Genomic DNA, 21,840 nt, shown 5'->3' with positions numbered 1-21,840 from the left:
TCAGGATAATGAGTTGTCCTGTTGTTTCTATATTAGAAAGAGTTAAACCCTGTGTTTTTGTGTTCAGTCAATTGGGTCAAAACTCATATCTAGTTCTCGATAATTGGTAGTTTTAGAATATAATACAAAATATCTGTTTTGATGGTAATTCGGTTCGAAATTCTATTAGGATATATTTATCGAGTCGAGAACATTAAGAAATCCAACACTTCCTATCAACCTAAAATAGAAGGTTTTCAACACATGTGTTTTGCCAGTATTGACTAATGGTATGGAAACAATGACTCTCACAGTTAAAAGCGCGAATAGACTAAGAACAACACAACGAGCAATCGAAAGAACTATGTTGGGGGTAACCCTAAGGGATCATATACAGAACGAGGAAATTAAAAAAAGAACAAAAGTCGACGATATTATAGAGCACATCGCACGTCAGAAATGGCGTTGTGTGGGGCATGTGGCACGACAAGACAATGACAGATGGACAAGACGTATAGTACAGTGGCGTCCAAAGCAACATAAAAGAAGTGCTTGTCGTCCACAGAAAGGATGGATCGACGATATAAAAGAAATAGCGGAAAGAAAATGGCACCAGATGCCAATGAACCGATCCGAATGGAAGCAGCAAGGGGAGGCCTATGTCCAGGAGTGGATGCAAAAGGGCTGCTGAAAGAATAAGAAGAAGAAGAAGAAGAAGAGACGTATATTGTTTGTGAACCAACAAAAAGCATATGACAGCGTACCTTTAATAAAATTGTATCTTTAATAACTTCTAAAAGCTATAAAATATTCAACCACTCTACAGCCAAAGTCAGAATAGGCAATAAACTTACAGGTGGATTCAATGTAACTAAAGGTCTCAAATAGGATTGCTGTATATCACCAACGCTGTTTAAAATATACCTAGATCAAGATTTAAACATCTGGAAAAGAAGTGCCAGGGCATGGCCATCACACTCACCAGCATACATGTATACAGTCTATATTTTGTTGATGGAGGAGTACAAGGATATAGAATATATGGCGAGAAAACTGATAGAAGAATACAAAAAATGGGGTCTCGAGGTAAACAGAGAAAAAACAGAATACATGTGCATAGGTGGACAGACACAAGACCTAGTTCTGGAAGACGGTCAGGATGAAAATTACACAGGATGGAACAACAGATCAAGCCATTAAAGAGCGGAACATACAAGGCAGTCGTGTGATCTCTCTTTCTCAATTGAATTCTGTGGGACCAAAGTGTATCCAAACAAAACAAAAGGATTATTTATGTCCCTATTACTAGGAGTTTAGTTAAAGACAGCTCTCAAGTATGGAAACAAAGAAACCTCCCAGAGAGCACTACTCGCCACTGAAATTGACACCTGAATCGGGATTCTCAAGAGAAGGGTTTGATATAACAGGCAGAAGTAGATGACAATGGCAAATTCATGTCGCATTCTGCATACCGTTTCTTTGATAACTGCCCTTGTTTCAAGAGTGAACGCACCCTGGAGAAGAGCGACCGGACGATCCAGATTGGACAGATACCAACGACCGTAGAAGAGAAATTGTAATTGAATTTTCTAAGGTATTACTTTAAAATCTGGTACTCAGGGGTTTTTTGAGATACGAAACCCGAATTTTGACACATTTTTATTCCGGCCGTTAGAGGGCGCTTTAAGTGTACTTTGCAGGCGACATGCCTTGCGACTACTGTCTCACAAAAATGCCTATTAGCAATACTAGTCCTAATTTTCCAATATCCCGCCGTCATTCCAAGACAGTAGACAAGTAGGTACTTATATAAGTTCGACGTCAAGTATTGACGTGTGTATAAGGCAAGGGGCTGAAAAGTCTTAATGACGAGTCCAAAGGCAGCTCCTGGGACAAAACACACATTACTACGTCATTTCCCTCTTCTCGGTTGATAACCTCCAAAAGTTCTGATTGTTTTAAGTGAACGTAACTTTTATCTCGGTATTTTCTTATTTATTTTTTAACAAAATGATGTTTTAAACTATAAAGCAAAAAGGGTACTCTTGCTAAGAACATGTAAATCGTTGTCGAGTTATTTCGGTTTGATACTGTACCGAAATACTGTCATCTGAAATTTTTCAAATTGTAAGTGTCCAGATTCGGGTTTCGCATTTCAAAAAACCTCTAGCTACCAGATTGGAAAGTAATATTCTACAAAACGTACAATAAATAAAAAAAATACATTTTTATTTTTTAACTTTACCACCCTTTATCTCAAAAACGGAGCAATTTCGGATTAAGTTGTACATTGGTACATTGTTCAAGAATCAAAGTCAATGAGTCGTCTATCAGAAAAATTATTTATTGTACTAAGAAAGACCGATAGATAGAATGCTATTATGTTTAAGGTGATGATTTTTCCCGATTTTCTTTTACTAATATTTCACAAACATTTTGTTAAATCAAACCGAAATTTAGGTAAGTTGTTTTTAAAATAGCCGTCTTTCATGTGGACATATTGTTTTTGATATCAGTTTTCAATGCAAGGACAAAACAGCTGATATGGTCACGTGCAGAGAATGGCAGAAGAACGAATCCGGAAACAGATATTGAACGGGAACCCCCAAGAGGAAGGAGAAAACGGGGAAGACCAAAAAGAATTTGTTGAGAGAGCATTGATGCGGAAATTAGAGCCAGAGGTCTGGAGGACAATGGATGGACCGAGACGGCTGGAGATTGAGTATCGGAAGACGCCGTAGGAAAAAAACAAAACACAGGGGTTCTATTTAAACAAATCACCTTTGTATCATTTTTATATTTAGTGAAAATATCGGTAATTTTGCCAAACCGTGTATAAAGTAGGACAAATTTTCTTACTCAAAACCATCGCCTACAACCCAAAAAAGTTATCTTTAAAATTTATCAGTAATCACACATAATTGATTAATAATATACTATTAAACTTCTAGTGAATACTAAAAATTGTTTAAATTGTTATCAAGCGTTGAATAATTTACTAATAACAGGACAAAACTTAATAAAATAAATTATCAAACCTGGATATCCCTTTGAAAACATTTTAGTTCTATACAAGAATTATCAAATATTTTCCAGAAACGTCTAAACTACCGCTGATCATCAATCACCCTGTATAGCAGATACCTTCTTCATTAAGTTTTTAGAGACACAGTTGCTTAAGTAGCCAACTCATTTGACTTTTGGCTGCGTAAAAATATCTACTATATCGGTACAACTTCAGATACAAATTGCACTACACTTTTATCGACGCAAAGCTATTTTTATTTTTTTGATTTTCTCGTCGGCATGTTTGATATGCCGACTTAAGACAATTAAAATTCCGCATACTGCAGACAAATAATACATAAGATACTTGAGAGGAGGATTTACTGTTTATTTTCACTGTTTTAATAGTATCCAGTATGTACTTTTAGAAGCGAGATAAATAAACGACGAACAAATCGGAAACCGCTAGTGCAAAGCAGAAAACGTGTTTTAATCTTTTGCAGTAATGTAGAGTATATTTATACGAAGATACAAACTTGCTATTTCAAGATTTATGATGGAAAAGTAAAGTTGTCTGCATGTTTCGTATTAAGTAGCTTCAATTGGAAGTACAGTGCATGTTGCGATTTTACCTTGAAAAATTGTTAGGAAAAAAAATTTATAATAATCATGGTTTATTACTTCCTCCCAGTGCTCATACTGGGTAAATTGGAAATTTGCGGCATTTTAATTTTTACAACCACTTACACTTGCATTTTATAATCGTCGATCGGTCATAAAAAGGGTTTTAATGAGAATCCAGACCTTGAAATTTCCCCGAAACGACCATTGCTTTAATTAAGATCGTTTTGGTTTAAAATTCATACAGATGACTCACAACATCCTTGTCAATGTGACTAATCAAAAGTTGTAATAAAAAAAGACTTACCGTTGTTCGTTAATACACTAGACACACACCCCGCTACAAAGAGCCATATTCTCACTCCCGTTTGCATCTTCTTAGTTCTTCTTCAGCACATTTGATTACCTGCAAAGAGTTAACAATAATAATAAAAGGTATTGTTATTGAACAGATGCTAAATCATTATAACTACTAACTGTCTGCATCATCTTCATCAGACCTATCATCTTAACTAGCCGCTTATAAAAAAAGTCTTTGTTTCCTGGTATGTGTAATTTAGAATATTTTATGATGCATCATAAGCTGTAAATTGTTTTTGATCTTGAAGTTGAGAAATTATTTATTTTGATCTTACGCTAGTTTTAGTTCGGTGGTTGGAGTGTTCAATAATACCAAAAGTTTCATAAAAGTAGTGCAAATACTAGCTACATTATCTAGTGGCCAGTGTTAATCTAACTACTTAGTCCAGAATATTCTACTACTCTACTATAATAAGTATTAATCTATTCTACAAGTCTCTGACAAATTATTCAAACTTTTCTCCGAGAGAAATTAAGATAATCTGGGTACCGCTTTATTGGAAATAAAACTTAATTCAATTAAAGTTTTATATGAAATTAAGTTCAATTTAATCGAGTTTACCTACGACTGCCATCACTGGATCTAAAAAACAGACCATGTCGAGTGTTTGTAAAGATTGTTCCATAAGAAGAATAGAGAGAAGAGAAGAATAGTAGAAGTTTCCATAAGAAATGTATAAGGATCTACAAGATAAGCCTCGTCTATTACATGCATATATTCCTTCCTTCCTGAATCCTGAACTAGGGGAATAGGGCTTCTGCTCCCTTTATGAGACAATTTGCCACGAACGTGCATATATTGCTCACTCCTAAAATTACCTATGAATGAGAAAATATGTTAGAGTGACATGTCATAAATCACGTTTGTAATTGTCACCGTTATTTAATATGTTCCGCTTTAAGTTTTGGATTTGGTTTCAAAATACGTGATTAAATAAGAACAGGTATAATTACACTGGCCGACACAATTTTTGTAACACCAGTCAGACCATTAATTTCACAATGCTTATGCCTTTCTAGTAATAGAAAAAATTCCCATAAAGTCCTAGAACGTCCACTTTTTTCAATAGCTTCATTAAACCTTTTGATGTTGGCCAGTAATAGCCGTGTTTGAGTTGAAGCCCCGCATGAAGGAGCAGAGCAAATATGACGAACCCCCATTTGCACAGTCATACTTTAAGCCAAGATTAAGTTAAGGGTGGTTCACACTGTGACAATACAGGTGAAAAAATGACAGCCTGAATCAAACTTAACTTAGGCGCGGCTTAAAATACGACGGTAGGCGTGTTCGGCAGAGTCGGCACAACGCGTTCATCTAGAATTACAAAGTCGTAACTGCCAAAATGAAACTGTACAAAAGAATTGCTTTTTTGGGATTAACACAACGGATATTACTTATTTACCAAGAGGAAATATTCGTAAATTCATATGTAGTTACTGTTTTTTTTTTTTAATATTTTTAGTATTATATACAAAAGAGCGTTCTTCCAAAAGGAGTTTATATGCATATACGACTTTGTAATTCTAGATGAACAAACGGTAGAAAAGATAAAAAAAAAAATAGGTAGAAAAAGAGTTTTTCCCTTGTATTGGTATCTATTAATCTAAAATCACTGATGGTCGGCCGGAGAGGAGTGCATTTCAACCTGGATCTCAAAATGTTAAGTATGAGCCTCTTGTAGATCCAAAAAATGTTCTTTTGCCTCCTCTTCATATAAAACTCGGACTGATAAAAAACTTTGTGAAGGCTATGAATAAAGATGGTAAAGGATTTAAGTACCTGAGACAAGTGTTTCTTCAGTTAAGTGACGCCAAATTAAAAGAAGGTATTTTTATTGGACCGCAAACTAGAAAATTGATGGGAGATGTTCATTTCACGGAAAATCTCACCTTAGAAGAATTGAGAGCGTGGAACTCATTTGTAAGAGTGGTGAAGGGATTTTTAGGTAACAATAAGGATCAAAATTATGAACAAATAGTTGAGGAACTTTTGGAATCTTACAATTTGCTTGGTTGTCGAATGTCTTTAAAAATTCACTTTCTCCATTCCCGTCTATCATTTTTTCCGGAGAATTTGGGCGCTGTTAGCGACGAGCAAGGTGAAAGGTTCCATCAGGACATCAGGACAATGGAAACAAGGTACCAAGGACGATGGGATGAAGCCATGATGGGTGACTATTGCTGGTTTTTGAAGAGAGAAGACGTCACCCCACACAAAAGAAAAAAATAGAACTATTTGGTGTGTTTCAAATAACTTTTTTGAATATTTGTATTGTTATTAGATTTCAACTTATTATTAAGTAGTTACAGTCGCTATAGAGATTTAAATTACTTGTAAAATATATTTTGTGATAAATAACATATACATTATAATACCGTTCTACGCTTGTGGTTTGTTTAACGTAACAAGAAAACCTTACGTGCTACAAGTTTTTTTTTTGCTGTTTTCAATTCATATTGGTCCATTTTACCATTCTATGCTATTCAGCTTTTTGTTACAAAAAAAAATATTTTTTTTGTCGACGTGTTATTAGTAAACCAAAAATTATAGGTAAAGATATGGTTTATTTTGTTCTTATAATCACTGTAGTGGAGCAGAAATATATGAAACCGTTGTATTTTGATGAGAGAGGAGACCCACCCCCCATTAACATGATATCATGAGAAGAAGTTAAGCTGCCATTAATACTCTAAAAGGAAGGAAAGGCTTCAGAGCCGGATGAAGTACATTCGGAATTTCTCAGGCTTTTCTGATTTTTTAATAACATCTACAATACTAGGAACATTCCAAAAGAATGGCTTATCTCGGAATTTATAATTTTACCAAAGATCAGGCAGCCAAAGCGTATGGTGAATGAAGAAGGACTTGGAAGTAAAGAAAACACTGTACACCATCAAGATAAGAAAGCTTGAGTACCTCTCTGATATATTATGAGGAACGAAATCAATAATATCACCTTTTAAAGTCCATTCTCCATAAGAAAGTTTATGACAGAAGACCACGAGGAAGAAAAACAATATCATGGATTTAAAATTTAAGAATATATGGTAGTTAAAGCAGCAATGAACAAAGTTATCATATCCAGGATGATCGCTGATATTCGGAACGAATAGGCACTTAAAATCACAGAATATGGAGGCTATCGTCTAAACCAAAATGTCTTAAGAATGTGGTCTTTAGCATCTTCAAGATTTTAGTTTTGATCTTTTCTACACCATAAACAGCATCTAAGTGTTACTTATTGGAAATCAATGTCATATTGTAGTTTACCATACTGGCTCCTTTAAGTATATCAACAGAGATTTCTTAGACCGCACGTTTCCTGATAGATGGATTAGAAGAAGAGGTCGTATTGAATGGCCCCCTAGATTTGTCTTAATGTTATTATGTCCTATTAAGTTGAATCATTTTATTTCCTTTAGATCTCCGGACTTAAATCCTTTGGATTTTTTCTGTGGGGACATTTAAAAATAGTGGTGTATACAACCAAGCCGCGGAATTTAGAACAGCTGGAGCAGAGGATAAGAATGGCAATAGAAGAAATAACAGAAGCTACGCTAGACATTGTGTTGCAGGAATTCGAAGCCAGATTAAGCCACTGCCAGGTCAAGGAAGGATATCGGTTTGAACATCTCATTAAATAAAAAGCACATTTATGACAATTTTTTTTCAATTTGCAATGCGACTTATGTAAGAATGAAGGTTTATAAACCAACTTACATACACAAAGTGGAAGATTTACGGGTGTAACCTGGTAAAGGAGGGACAAGTCATACTTCGATATCACAAACAGCCAGTAACAACATAATTGTGATTCATCATCATATAGCAGCTTGTCTCGTCCACTGCTGGACATAAGCCTCTCTTAACATAAACCATTTTGCTCGGTCTTGGGCATCTTGGATCCAGTTTAAAGATATCCTCTTCAAATCGTCCGTCCAACGAGTCGGCGGTCGTCCCCTGTTTCTGTGTGCTTCGTCTCTGGGACGCCATTCTATTATTCTCTTCGTCTATCTATTGTCTGACATTCTTGCGACGTGGCCAGCCCAGTTCCATTTTAAGTGTGTGACTCTTTCGAATGCATCCGTAATCTTTGTTCTTCTACGCAGTTCTTCATTTCGGATTTTATCTCGCAGTGACACTCCCAACATGGACCTCTCCATGGCTCGTTGAGTTATTCTTATTTTATTGATAGTTTTTTGTGTTAGTGTAAGTGTTTCCAAGCCATATGTCAATACCGGGAGGACGCATTGGTCAGTTCTTTCGTTTGAGACATATCGGTATATCCGAATTGAGTACATGTCTCAGCCTGCCGAAGGCAGCCGAGGTCGGTCCTATCCTTCTGTTTAGTTCGCAGGTCTGATTGTCTCTTCCCATTCGGATCTCGTGTCCCAGATATTTGTAAGATGTTACGCATTGAATTTCTTTTCCTTCTAGCATTAGGTTACAGCTTGGGACTAAGTTCGTCATAAATTGGGTCTTGGCAATGTTGATTTTTAAGCCTACTTTATGGGAAGCTGCGGATAGTTCTGAGACCACTTCATTTGCCTCGTCGAGCTGGTTGTGTGATTGCGATTTGTGATGAATTGTGATTACCGCGGAAAAAATCCAAATTTTGTGGACATCATCTTGTCTCACTTTAACACGGACAACGCTATAGCCAACCCGTTATCATACTTCCCTTTCTGCTTCACATTTTTTTTTATCAAAACTACCAACTAAACCACTTTTTCATGTTTGCAGAATGTTGTCCTAAATGTTAATTTAGATATTTTAGTAAAAGAATGTTATAAAATGGGAATACTGTTCGAAACTTCTTATTATTAAAGATGCTGCTTTTCCCCTTCATCCAACCAATTAAACTCATTTTTAGCTATAGCTTTGTCATCATTAAAATATGTGATTTTATTAAAAACAGATATTATTTTTTCGGCTTTTTGACATCATAAGTAAAGTGGTAGGAAATATTGAATTATGCACAATGTTGTCTTTACATCTGCAGAGAGTACTCGGCCAAAGTAATATCTATGAGACCAGTGAGGCAATTATGTTCTAGAAATCTTTTAGCAAGACATACTGAAATTAATATACATACATTTTCTCAGAAAATAAGAAGTAATTCTTTTTGATATTCAAAATGGTAGTCCAGTTTTCATTTCTGGTTCGGTTTAAAGAACTGTTGAAGTTAACCTATGTTAGAGGTAAGAGAAGTCAAAATATGATTTACTTAAAAATGTTTTTTGGCATAAAAGAACTTTAGGAACGTTGTAACCAATTGAACAGTGCTCAAATTAAAAGCACTACACTAGCAATTAGGTTCAAACATGAAAAACATTTTTTTTATTGGATTCTAAGAAAACAATAACTACATATCTTTCCTACAGTCATAACAGTTTTTGAACCACAGCTGTTTTCAAAATCCCAAAATGTATAGGCTCAACGAAATAGCACAAACTGTCAAGACTTTTTTTACTTTTAAAAACAGATATAATCCTTAATTCTTCTAGATAGCCTACGGTTTGAAAAATAATTTTTACAACTTTATTTTTTTATAAATCTTAAAAGAATGTTTCAAAAAATATTCAAAGTAAGTAGAGAAACCATAACAGAATTATGTAATCTTAAAAAATACAGGTTGTATAAGAAAGAAGATATGTTTCATAATATATTAAATTGGAACGCCTTTTACAAAGTTAACTGTGGTGATAACTCGATAATAAAAATTCGTTAATTTTGTTAACATAACTATGATTATTACTGTGGTTCCTATGTGGGTAATCATCTAATTTCCATGCACAAGTTCCATCATTTACAACTTTTAATTTCTTACGCACGTACTAATTTACAATATATGCGTACTAGGTAACGCTTACAAGCATAAACAAAACCCAAAGAACCAGAAGAATAGGTTAAGAAGATTACAATAAACAATTCCATCATTGATATGCAAAGAATTACCTACACTGTTAACATGATGTCATGTGGCAAATTAACCAGCCCATTATTTATGCATTATTCTCAATTTGACATTGTTAACATGCATCAGGTACGATTGGTATGCATTAATTATTAACATGCACGTTTTAAATCTAAAACTTCAATTTGGTTGGTACTGATTTTAAATTTTCTTGACAATGGTTCAAATGGATTTCATTGCCGAATACTACTGCATGATGGAATTACAAAATAATATTATAATTGACACTGGGTGAACTTATAAGAATGTCCGCCTACAACTAAAAGTCAGTGGCACACGTTTACGAGAATCAGGTAGTTAACCTAAAATACGTCGGGTGCATATTAAACATGAAGTACGACATTGACCTCTTTCCGGTTACATTCGCAGAAACCGCTATTCGCAAAAATTTATTTAAATAAAGACGGTTTTTTCTTAACAACTGGACCAATTATATGCAACCGCGCCTTTTGAAAACGGTAAGGCAAACACAACTATGATTTACTTAATAAACCGCCTGTTTGTTCATAATAAGAATTTGTTTTATTATTTCCTTACCAGTCCAGAAAAAAGGTTTTATTTTCAACCAGGTATGTAATAACGTTATTTCTTATGTGTAGACCAGGTGGAAAGATGAAAATTACCTGCTTTTACTTTCCACCCGGGTGGAAAGTACCCACTTTCCGCCCGGGTAAATGTCACTTTCCACCCGGGTGAATGTCAATATGCGTTTTGTCATATCTGGGCTTACTTTTTATAGTTAAGAGAATAGCACAATAATGACGTTGTCAAGATTGTGAACAAATCACCAGTCGTTTATTATGGTTGAAATCATATCTACTCGTACACCTATACTACCTTATTGTTAGAGACTATTAGCAATCATTATTTCAACTGAATGATTTATTAAAAGTTCGATGAGATTTTGATAAATGGTTGAAAATAAAATAGTATACAAACCACGGTAGAAAGTTTAATTTCTGTCTCGAGATAAAGTTCATCTCGACTTCGTCTCGGCCAACTACCTAATCTCTCGACAGAAATCAAACACTTTCCACCTGAGTATGTAATATACTATTTCCTGTGCGTGCGTGACAGTTTTCCGTGAGAGGCAAAGCCCACACGGGAAGTCATCCTCCTCCTCTTTCCATTATCATCCAAAGGATGTAGTGACATCATTTATATTTAATTCAGCAGTTGATTCCATGCTTGCCTATCCTGTGCAATCCTTTCGGCATCATGCAGTCTCACGTTTATTAAGGGTTTTCTTTGATCTACCCATCTAGTTGGAGATCTGCCTCTTGAGCGTTTGCTTTCTACCTTCCCTTCTATGATTAGTCGTTCCATTGTTCCTGATCTTCTAGCTATATGCCCAAGGTACTGCAGATACATGCGGTTTATTCTGTTTAGCAGCCTGGAACGTGGACCAATTTCTTGTAATACGGATACGTTAGTTCGGTGTTCTTCCACGATACTCTTAAGAGTCGTCTATAAACCCACATTTTGAAAGCCTCTATTCTGTTTTTATATGCTTTGTTTAAAGTCCATGTTTCCGCTGCTTACATTGCAATGGGGAAGACAAGAACATCAACTAGACGGAATTTCGTTTTTTTGGTGATAGATCTGTCTTTCCATATTTTATTTAGCTTGGCAGTCGCTGATCTTGCCATAATCAGGCGACGCCGTATTTCGCTTTCACATTTCCCAGTGTTGGTAATCGAGGAACCAAGATAATTGAAATTCTTTACCAGTTCATAGCCTGCAATTTCTGATATTTGTGGAGAATTGCTGTTTTGTCTATCAACTATCAGTATTTTCGTTTTAGATTTATTTATTTTTAAGCAATATTTTTCGCTAATAACTGACAGTCTGCTCATAATTTCCGTTATTCCTGGTATTGTTGACGCTATGATCAGTGTGTCGTCGACGTGACGGAGGTTGGTAATCCGGCTTCCACCAACTGATATTCCGCCTTGCCACTCATCTAAAAGCCGACACGGGAAGTCATGCGAGAAGGGGAAAAACCATTTCGGACGTGTAATGAACGATACTTTTCATTATCAGACTGTGAAAAACGTTTATATCATTTAAATATGTTATTAGGGAAATGTAAGAGAGAATGGGCCTATAAATAAATACCAAAAAAACAAAATACATGATTGTGAGACTAACATAGGACGAATCATCAATTGAGCGAGTGAACAAATTATACCTTGAAGCATGGCTCACTGAAGAGTGGACATCTGACCTGGAAATAAGATGTCATATAGAGAGCACCAGGAACGCTTCCATGACATTCAAAGGCATGTTCACAAAGGTGTTACTATATGGCGTGGAGAGCTGGACATTGAAGGTGACCACAATGAATAAAATGCCTTTGAGATCTGGGTATATCGCAGTGCTGAAAATCCCATGGAAACCAACGAAAATGTCCTACGAAGATTAAACAAAGAACGTGAACTATTGCTAATGATCGAAAAAAGAAAAACCACATACCTAGAACACATAATTCGAGATACGATAAGTATCAGCTCTTGCAACTGATCATCGAGGGGAAGATAGAGGGAAGGAGGGGAATAGAAGGAAGGAGATATTCTGGCTGCGTAACATAAGATAGTGAACTGACTTACGAACAGTGGAAAACCTAATACATACGGCTAGAGACGGAACACAAATGAGTCATGTGGTCGCAAACATTCTTTAGTAAATATGCATAAGAAGAAGGAAAAATGTCAGTGTGTTATAACCGATTTTAGCTACAACTTGAGCTCATATTGTAGCATAAAATCAACATCAATCTAACACACCAGACTCTGAATCAGCTGAGAAATAGACAGTTTTCAGAGACGTATAACAAAAAATATTTTTTTCTAATTTTGGCATATAAAGTGACACTTTTCAAAACTGGTTAGAGTGACAAAACGTTTTACTTTTACGAAAAGTATCACTTTATGTAACTAGTTATGAAAAGTTCATTTCATAACTCCCTGTTTTTATGCATTTGCGTAGAAACATATGGGCCACATCCATCATAACATGTCGTTGTCACAGTTTATACAAGGTGCTATGAAAGTGAATATTTGTGTTAAATCACTTTAAAAGATGGTTTTTACCGCTTTTTGGTCAAAATTAGAAAAAATTATGTATGCAACACGTTTCGAAAATGTCTTATTGTGTAACTCATTCAAATTGTAGGACCTCGCTGCGCTCGCCCTACAAACATTCATTCGTTACACAAAATCGATCTTTTCTTAACTGGTTACATAAATAGCTATTTGATTATTAAACCCATCGTTTTTCAATAACATAAAGTAATGATAAAGTCGTATCAAATAGCCGACTTTCATTTTATGACTTTAACAATGAAAGTTGATATAAACATACGTATAGTAAATTTAATGTTTAAAAGCAAGGATACCTTGGAATTTAAAGGATATCATTCAAAAGTCAAGTGAGTTTTAGCAAGATTTCTCACGATTTAAAGATTACAGGCAAACATTGAGTGTTGATGCTTTACTGTTGGTAAACACTTATTTTCTTGCGCATTCATCTGTTAAAGTCAATATGTCCTTTTATATAGGTAGTGTGGTCACTCACATTCTCCTAAAATTTTATTAATTGCTCAAGCTATTGCCATTCAAAATACATTTTCAGAATAAAAATAAAAACAATATTTCAAAATAAAATCGTCACTGCTATACCCTATTTAAAAACTAGGAGGAGCAAACGAAGATATAGAAAGAAGCAAAAGTTACCAAAAAAAAATCCCCAGAAAAATTGAATGCTGTAACAACCCATCAGTATATGAACTGAACGTTCCCCCCTTTGACAGTTGACAAATGAGAGACTATGTCATGCGTCAACCAAAAAAATATAATAAGGAAGTCATGAAACTGTTGTTTTACATATATATAAGTTTTGTTCTTTTACCACCCTAAAAACAGGCTGCTATTGCACCAATTAGCAAATAAAGTTCCGTTCTAAGGTGAAACCTGTGTACTTCTTTCGGTGTATGAATCCACAACAAACTGATGCAAAATCTAGCATTACAATGCTAAATTTGAATTTCCAATCCACCTGCTTCATTTCACTTTAAATACGATTTTTGCATCTGGGTCTTCATTTAATATCTGTTTGTGCAGCTTCATTATAAATTGCTTTTCTTCAGGATTTCAATTGTCTTCGCATTTTTGGTGGGAAATTATTCATATCGGAGCACTGGTTATTTACTTAGTTTAATGCATTATGCAGAATGGATATTCAAGTGGTGTAGTTTTGGAAATTACTTTTTTGTTGATATTTTAATTGATATCATTACACTGCCAGACGAGTTTAAAGAGACTCAAAAACAACTTGAAACTACTTTGTTACAAAAAGAAACTTTAGAATACCAAAGAAACAGATTGACGTTGATTAATCTGAAAAAAAAAATTCAAATGGTAGCCGATCCGGTTATGGCGGTAATTTACTATTTGTGTGTAATTGACAATTGCTCCCCGTAATTTTTAAATAGAGTATAATGTATTTTATTCTCATTCAGGTTATATTAACTTGTAACTACTAACGTTTCAATCCACCGTATAACGATCCTATATTTGTTAAAGAGTCTTCATTAAATCAGCTGTTGGTAAGTTGGCAAACCTGCTTTGTTAAGACCTCTTTTTTACAAAAGTTTTGATTAAGTGAGACGATATAGTTTAATGTTACATATTAGATGTAGACTGTAGTGTATTTATTTATCAATCTAAAAGTTACACAGAAATCATAATATTGATTAGATTAAAATGACTAACCTTTAAATGTTTTGGTATTTTGAGCAAAAGCAACCAAAACTTCCAATCAGTAAATTAGGGACCTATTTTTATTATATTATTGACATTTAAACATTCAGTTAATTAATTTCATAAATACGATTCAGTTGGCAACTGGACAAACAAAAGTTGCGATATTTTTCTTTATACTATAACATTTGCTTTATTTCTTACTTTCTTTCAAAACGCCAAAGTTTCATACTTGCTCTCTGTACGAGTCTGTACTACAAGCACAACTACAACTTTAGACAACTTTTACTTTTACTTTTACTGGAGGTCCTTGCTGTATTCTATGGCTACCGTATCCTCCTTTGCTTCTTTTTGTAGTTCTCTTATAGACATCTGTAACTTGGTCGATTTTTCGAACTCCAAACTGAACTATATGTGACCGGTAAAACACGATCAGCAGTTTGGATTCCGCTGCTACTGGTTCAGACATAGCATGTGTATTTCCCTCACAAAGAGCAACATAAATACACATTTAGTAACACTTGACACTTTGACAACGTAATAAGTAACAGGACAATCACACCATCACAAGTAATAGATGTAAGAGCACTAACCTCAGCGAACATAGGCACAGATCACAACCTACTACTGTGTAAAATGATCATGAAAAAACCCCACATGATAAAAAAACCTACAGCAACCATCGAAAAGCTTAATATTGAATCACAGATGACAGAGGATGGCATGAGAAGCCTGTATGAGAACCGATTAACAAATAAACTGAAAGGACTTAATACGCTGGAGTGTGATGTGGAGAGCTGTTGGAATTAAATCAAATCATGTGTCGTAGAGGCAGCCGAAGAAGCCATTGGTAAAAGAAAAGTCAACATAAATGGGACCAATAATAGCATAGAACCCTGGTTCTGTCACGAAAATAAAGAACTTTCACAACAGAAAAAGAAATCCTACCTCATGTACCTAGCTCATCAACGCCAGAAAAACACTCCGAATATACAGAAGTGAGAAACAGAATCAATTCCAGAATCAAAACCATAAAACGAGATTACTGGGCAAAATTTACAAGCGATATGGATCACGACCTATATGGAGCACAGAAAAACGTCTAGAAAATGCTGAAGAACAGGAAAAAGTCAATAAATGAGTTTGTGCAAACAAAAGGAGTCCCCAAAGATGTGTGGGAAAAATACTTCATGAAACTCTATAACACCGAAGAAGCCATAAGCCTCGAAAACTACGAGACAAACCATCAATAACACTGAACGAAGAAGAGGTAATGGCAAAAATAAAAAAATTGAAAAACAGAAAAGCTCCCGGGACAGACCTCATCCCAAACGAACTTCTAAAATATGCCGGACCTAATCTAGAAAAACACCTAAAAATCCTCTACAACAAAATTTTAGAAACATCGGATATACCTACGGAATGGCAAAAGTATAACTATCCTTATATTAAAGAAAGGACAGAAAACGCACCCAGACAACTACAGGGGCATAACGCTGCTGAACACAAGCATGAAACTCTTTACCGGAAAGAGTTGAAACACAAATAACCAACCGGGAAGAACAACAAGGCTTCAGACGAAACAGATCCACGACCGACGCCATATTCATTATCAAACAACTAAAATAAAATCAATCGAATTTAATACACCAGCATATCTCTGCTTCATCGATTTGACCAAGGCATTTGATAAGGTTCGCCTCTCCGACATCATAAATATACTGATAGCGAAAGAAACGCCAGACACCATCGTAAGAGCAGTCCGCAGTTCAATATGAACAACATGACTAAAGTAAAGGCAGGAGACACTTATACGGAAGAGATAGCGACACCAGGAAGCATCAGACAAGGTGACAGCCTTATCAAAGTTTTGTTCAATCTCTTAATGGACAGAATTATAGAGGAAGTATCATCACTAAATATGGGGTACCGAATGGGAGAGAATAAAAGAATCAGCATGGTATGCTACGCCGATGATGCAGCTATTTTCGCGGAAACGGAAGACGATCTACAGAGACAACTACAGAAAATCTGCCAGGTAAGCCAAGCGATGAACATGATCATATCTAGAAAAAACGAAAAACATAACCTTTGCTAACGATCCCGTAAGATGTAAGCTGGTAGTTCAGGACAAAATCATCGAGCAAGTCACACAATTCAAATATCTGGGTATGAATCTGTCGAGTTATCACGACCCAGTGAAGGACCTAAGAAGCCAGATCAACAAAGCGTCTATATACATGCGAAGAAATAGCAAGGTCAGGATCTATAAGACTTGTATCAGGCCAATCATGACATACGGAATGAAAACCAGAGAAGAAACCAACAAAACGAAAAGAATGCTTCGAGTAGCCGAAATGAAAATGCTCAGGACTATAATGGGAAAAACAAGAATAGACCGAATTAGGAACACTGACATTAGGATCCAATGTGGGGTGCAAGATGGGGGAAACAAAAAAAAGATATTGGTACGCTCACGTGAGAAGAAAGGAAGAGGGAAGACGCACTTGAAGGGAAACCAATAGTGAAAAGAGCACCCGGAAGACCACCTAAGAGATGGAAGTCCACCTCCCAGGAACTGATCCAGAGAAACCTGCAAAACTAACAGATCGCGAGATCTTAAATATGAATAAGAAGAAGAAGAAGAGTATAATGAAACTATATTTTAGATATCACTGACCTAATTATACTATGAAAAGCAAAATACAAATATAACAAAACGTCATAGCATAATAATTAGGAACGCAAAACGCCAATGATCCCATGTGAAAAAAAATAAGTGTCTTACACCATGGCAATTCCTTATGTCTTTTAACGGAAACGTTACCAATTTATTCAACAGGTAATAACGCGAATTTTATGTAAATTTTATAAATAGCTAGATAACACACGCCCAGAACAATTTTATTACCATGAAAATAGTTGACTGAATAATTTTGTGGGCTTTCAACTTGGGAGTAACGGTCGATCGTTTGATGATTTCATTCCTTTATAATATAGATCAACAATGATTTTTCAGTTTACCAGTTTGGCTATAAGCAAAACTGTCTCTTTGTTCAGATTTCTTCTTGCCTAAAATACGGTTAAGGTGTAGTTACCGTTCTAACAAGCTCAGATGGCGAAAACGATATAACCGAAACAGTGTTGCAGATATTTTGTATGCAATGGGTGTTTTTGAGTTTTAGGTCGAATAGATGGTTGGTGGGTTTTTCCCGTACCTGTAGGTCAAAATGTATTGGTGCCACATTCCAATAATTTGTTTTGCTAAAGGCTTTGGCCTATTAAATTAGTAATGTAGACGACAGAAAACGTCATAAAATGAAATCTGTTCAGTTCTAAAAGTGTAACTGGAATTTACGCTGCCAAAAACTGCACACATAATTGGAATGCATCACGGCAGTTTTAGACGTCACCGTCACGTATTCGCGTACCACTCTTTAACGTCTTCAAATTAGTAATAATTACGTTTTTTCGATTTGCATTTATAAACTGTTTTGTCTGTTGTCGCAGATAAAGTACAGTGTCTAATACAATAGTGTAAACAGTATTCATTTGTTTTGAGAATTGTTTTAAAACGTTAAATACAAAAAAATATTAAGACAAAAAGACAAGACCCATATTTGGTAAAAACTTTCAAATTGCATGTAATGCTTATTTTTTTATGGTGAATTGTTGACACTTAAAACTGGACCACACTGTATAAGATGCCATACTTAATTGCATCACCCAACCAAACTAATGCATAGTAATGACAAAACTGTTAGAGTAAAACGAAATTCGGTTTTTGCGATCAATTAAAGTTGTTAAGTTATACTTATTTTTGTCTCCTTGCACTTTTCGGTAAATATATCCCTTAGATGATCATTTATGGTAAAACTACTGTTTTTTATTTTTGTATCTCTGCAGATTTTGGAAAATATCTCTATTAGCGTATATTTATGAAAAGTTGAGGAGCAGATCAATAAAACTTATTAAATTGTTATTTTTAGGTTATTTTAAACTTAAAACAAACAACAGATTACACAAAAACCTCAAATTTTGATCAATTGAAGTTTTCAAAGAAGTCAATTTGGATTGAAACCAGCAAGACTCCAAACACCATAATTTACACTTTTCCGCAGACAAAAAACAATTATGTCTATGGAAATATAATATGTAGTACGTTTTGCTTTATCGCCCTAAATAAACTTTTTGCTTTGAACATGTAAAAAACTTGAAAAACAATCAATGAAATGAAATCGCAAATTTCAGTAGAACGAAATCGATGAGAACTGAACACACGAAAGGCATAGGGACGAGATGAAATAGGCAAAGTCGTAACCAGAAAACTATGGAGATACAAACTTACTTCCTTTGCTGATTGATGTTAAAGAAATACTTTGGCTAAGGCACTTTCCTGCAGAATGGAGAAAAGCCAGTCTTGCCCAGAATTACTGGCTCTTTAGCATCCTGCGATGTTATGGAAAGTGACAGATATCAAAATTTGAGACGAGAGTTCGGATTACGAAGAGGATTATCGACGAAACTTCTGAGAACCGAATACGTCTCAGCAGGTTTTAACAGAAAAAAGGCTACATGAACAACTGATAAAACTAGTCAAACCTTTTCTTTCAGCTTGACGCTTTTGAGTAAAAATGCACAGCGTCTATCCAAGTTATAAGAAAATGGAGGCAACAGTGACTCCAGATGATGCACCTTCATCTATTTACGCGGACGATACAGCAATTTTGGCCCGCAGCAAGTTCTGCCGATTCCTGATCCAATCTCTTCAGGAATAAATCACAACTTCAGACAAGTGGTGCTACAACTGAAAAATTTACCTGAAAATGCAGGAAATAGACATTAAAAGACGATCGAAGATTTTAAAAAAACGTTAGTTTGAAGATACACAAAATGGCAGGACGACGTAGCTTGTGGTAAAACTGTAACCCAAATTACATGGGAAAGGCCAGATAGACAATTTCCAAAAAAAACACAGCATTAACCAGAGTTAAACTGTACTGTGTAAATATAAAGGACGAAGATGGCACTTTGCTACAAAGTCACGATCATTTTTGATATGGTTATTCAACTGCACCTGATCTGCACCTGAGTAGAGCACTAGAAAACTCTACGTCCAATCGAACTTATAGCCCTTTATAACTATAAGCTTAAAGTGTGTTGTTATCCAATTTTGATGGAAACAAAGACATAATATGTCTCAATACCTTGTCACGAATAAGAGACATTCCTCACATTAAATAAGTGTCAGTCAAGTGTTTGGCTATTAAATCAATAATTCTAATATTAAAATCTAAGCGATTTGGGGGCTCAAGTTACCAAAAGTGTTCTTTTATGTTCGAAAGTTACTTAACTATTTTAATTAAGAACTACAAATTACTGTTGTGGAATTTTGTCTACTAATTAAAAGAAAGCGTCATTATGACATATTTTTGCCTGCTACTCTGTATAATGCATTTGGTAAATCCCTTTTAGCAAACTGTTTGTTACAAACCAGTATAAACCATAATGATATTTCAGTTTTTGTACAGGGTGGTATCTAGGAAACCAAAAATGATATGTTTGGAACAAAAATTTGATCAGGTAATATGGCCATAAGAAATACATCTAAAATATTTTCGCGATTCCAGTGTTGCCGCATCTACCTAAAATCAGTGGCAACAACGGATTTTCGTTCGACAACCCTAGTAACTGATGCTATTTCTTGATGATTCAGTTGCTATCTAGACAATTTTTGTTCTAATCAGTTTCTCTCTAAATCTTGTCGTTTTCGAGATGTGGACATTTGAAATTTTCACTATTTGGAAGGCTATAGCAGAACGGTTGAAGATAGAGCAAAACGGTTTACATGTTCCTATAACTGGGTAATGGTAGTGGTAATTTAAAATTTTTTAAAAAATAACAAAATTTGATTTTTTTCTCTTCAAAACGTTTGCCTGCTATATCCTTTCGAATATTGAAAATAAAAAATTCCAATGTTTAATAGTCAATATCTTACAACTTTAATAACAAATTTGTTGTGGAGAAGACTGTGGATGTCCTTTTATCATTTTGTATTTTTTACACCTCCACTGAGAGATTCTTCTGACACTTTACTTCCAATTGATCTGTTTTATTGTACCAAAATGTGCAGCTTACAATTATGTAAACCTTTATATTTAACGTTTTTATTAACTGAAATTATGAAGTAGGTATGCTCTATTGTTGGGGAGTCCTGTAGTAATAAGTTTTGTGGTGATTGAATCGTCCAAACTTTCCAAAGTGGTAAAATCAAGTAAACAAGATTCTTCTATAAATCTTTGGGAGAAGTACGATTAGCGGTCATAAATCGTCGACCCATTAATCACATTATCAAGCAAGATACAGGTATTTTATTAACATTAGTGGGTCCTGACACAAAGCTAAAAGCAAGTTATCTCTATAATTAAAATATACTAGTCGGAGAATGCTGTTTAACATATGACCTAAGAAACGGCTTCTAGACAGAGATTATTTTTTACAAGGTATAACTTACAAAAGATTATTTAAATAATAGTAATGCCATTATCTATAAGTATACTCGTATAAACATTCAATTGTTACCATATAAAAAAAGGTTTTTACTTTGTTCAGAAGCGTGCAACATCCTTGTCAAATAAATGTAAGGCAATTCATCAAGTTTAATTGTTTAAAAATACATACAATATGATTAATATTACAGGTAGAATGCCATTGTAATACGGTTTATGGTAGACCTGTTTAAATTAGTACAACAACTAAGTGAACGTTTGATATGGTCCACTACCGTTTTAAATAATAGAAAATTTTAAAGTACCAAAAATAAAATAACAAAAAAAATAATGTGTCACAAGTAGATTTTCGTTAATTACTTAGTCAGCAAATAATCGGCCACTGACCGAAACAAGTCGTCGACCACTTGGGTTGCAAAATAAGCAATCGAACCTTTTAGAACGGAAGCTAGCTAAGGTGTTGCAATCGCCAGTCAGCAATAAGTCATCAATTGTTCGGACAATGATCCAAGTGCTTAGACAAGCAATTAAGAAATTGAACTGACTAAGGGATCGCAATACCTTACAATAAATAGCCGAGAAATTGGGAAAGAAAGGAGTTAGAAATTATCCGCGAAACTAAACGGT

At 34.9% G+C, this 21,840-nt stretch overlaps 1 protein-coding gene and 1 long non-coding RNA gene across 9 annotated transcripts in view; both read right to left on the bottom strand.

The window, feature by feature from the left end:
• Positions 1-13,985, bottom strand: part of LOC145732035 (uncharacterized) — a 42,466-nt gene extending 28,481 nt beyond the window's left edge. The window contains exon 1 of the long non-coding RNA XR_014178930.1: positions 13,829-13,985. This is a non-coding gene — a long non-coding RNA (uncharacterized LOC145732035). The remainder of the gene's footprint in view (positions 1-13,828) is intronic.
• Positions 1-21,840, bottom strand: part of LOC145731734 (uncharacterized) — a 61,433-nt gene that overhangs the window by 20,500 nt on the left and 19,093 nt on the right. For all 8 annotated transcript variants that reach the window (XM_081983657.1, XM_081983693.1, XM_081983683.1 and 5 more), the window contains exon 2: positions 3,914-4,012. In XM_081983657.1, coding sequence (XP_081839783.1) covers positions 3,914-3,980 — 67 coding nt within the window. In that variant the 5' untranslated portion in view covers positions 3,981-4,012. The remainder of the gene's footprint in view (positions 1-3,913; positions 4,013-21,840) is intronic.

This window comes from Ips typographus, linkage group LG1 (assembly GCF_016097725.1).
Source record: "Ips typographus isolate SLU linkage group LG1, UJ_Ityp_2.0, whole genome shotgun sequence".
Classification (NCBI taxonomy): domain Eukaryota; kingdom Metazoa; phylum Arthropoda; class Insecta; order Coleoptera; family Curculionidae; genus Ips; species Ips typographus.
Note: the sequence above shows the minus strand (reverse complement) of the source record. Positions and strands in the feature narration are given on the sequence as shown.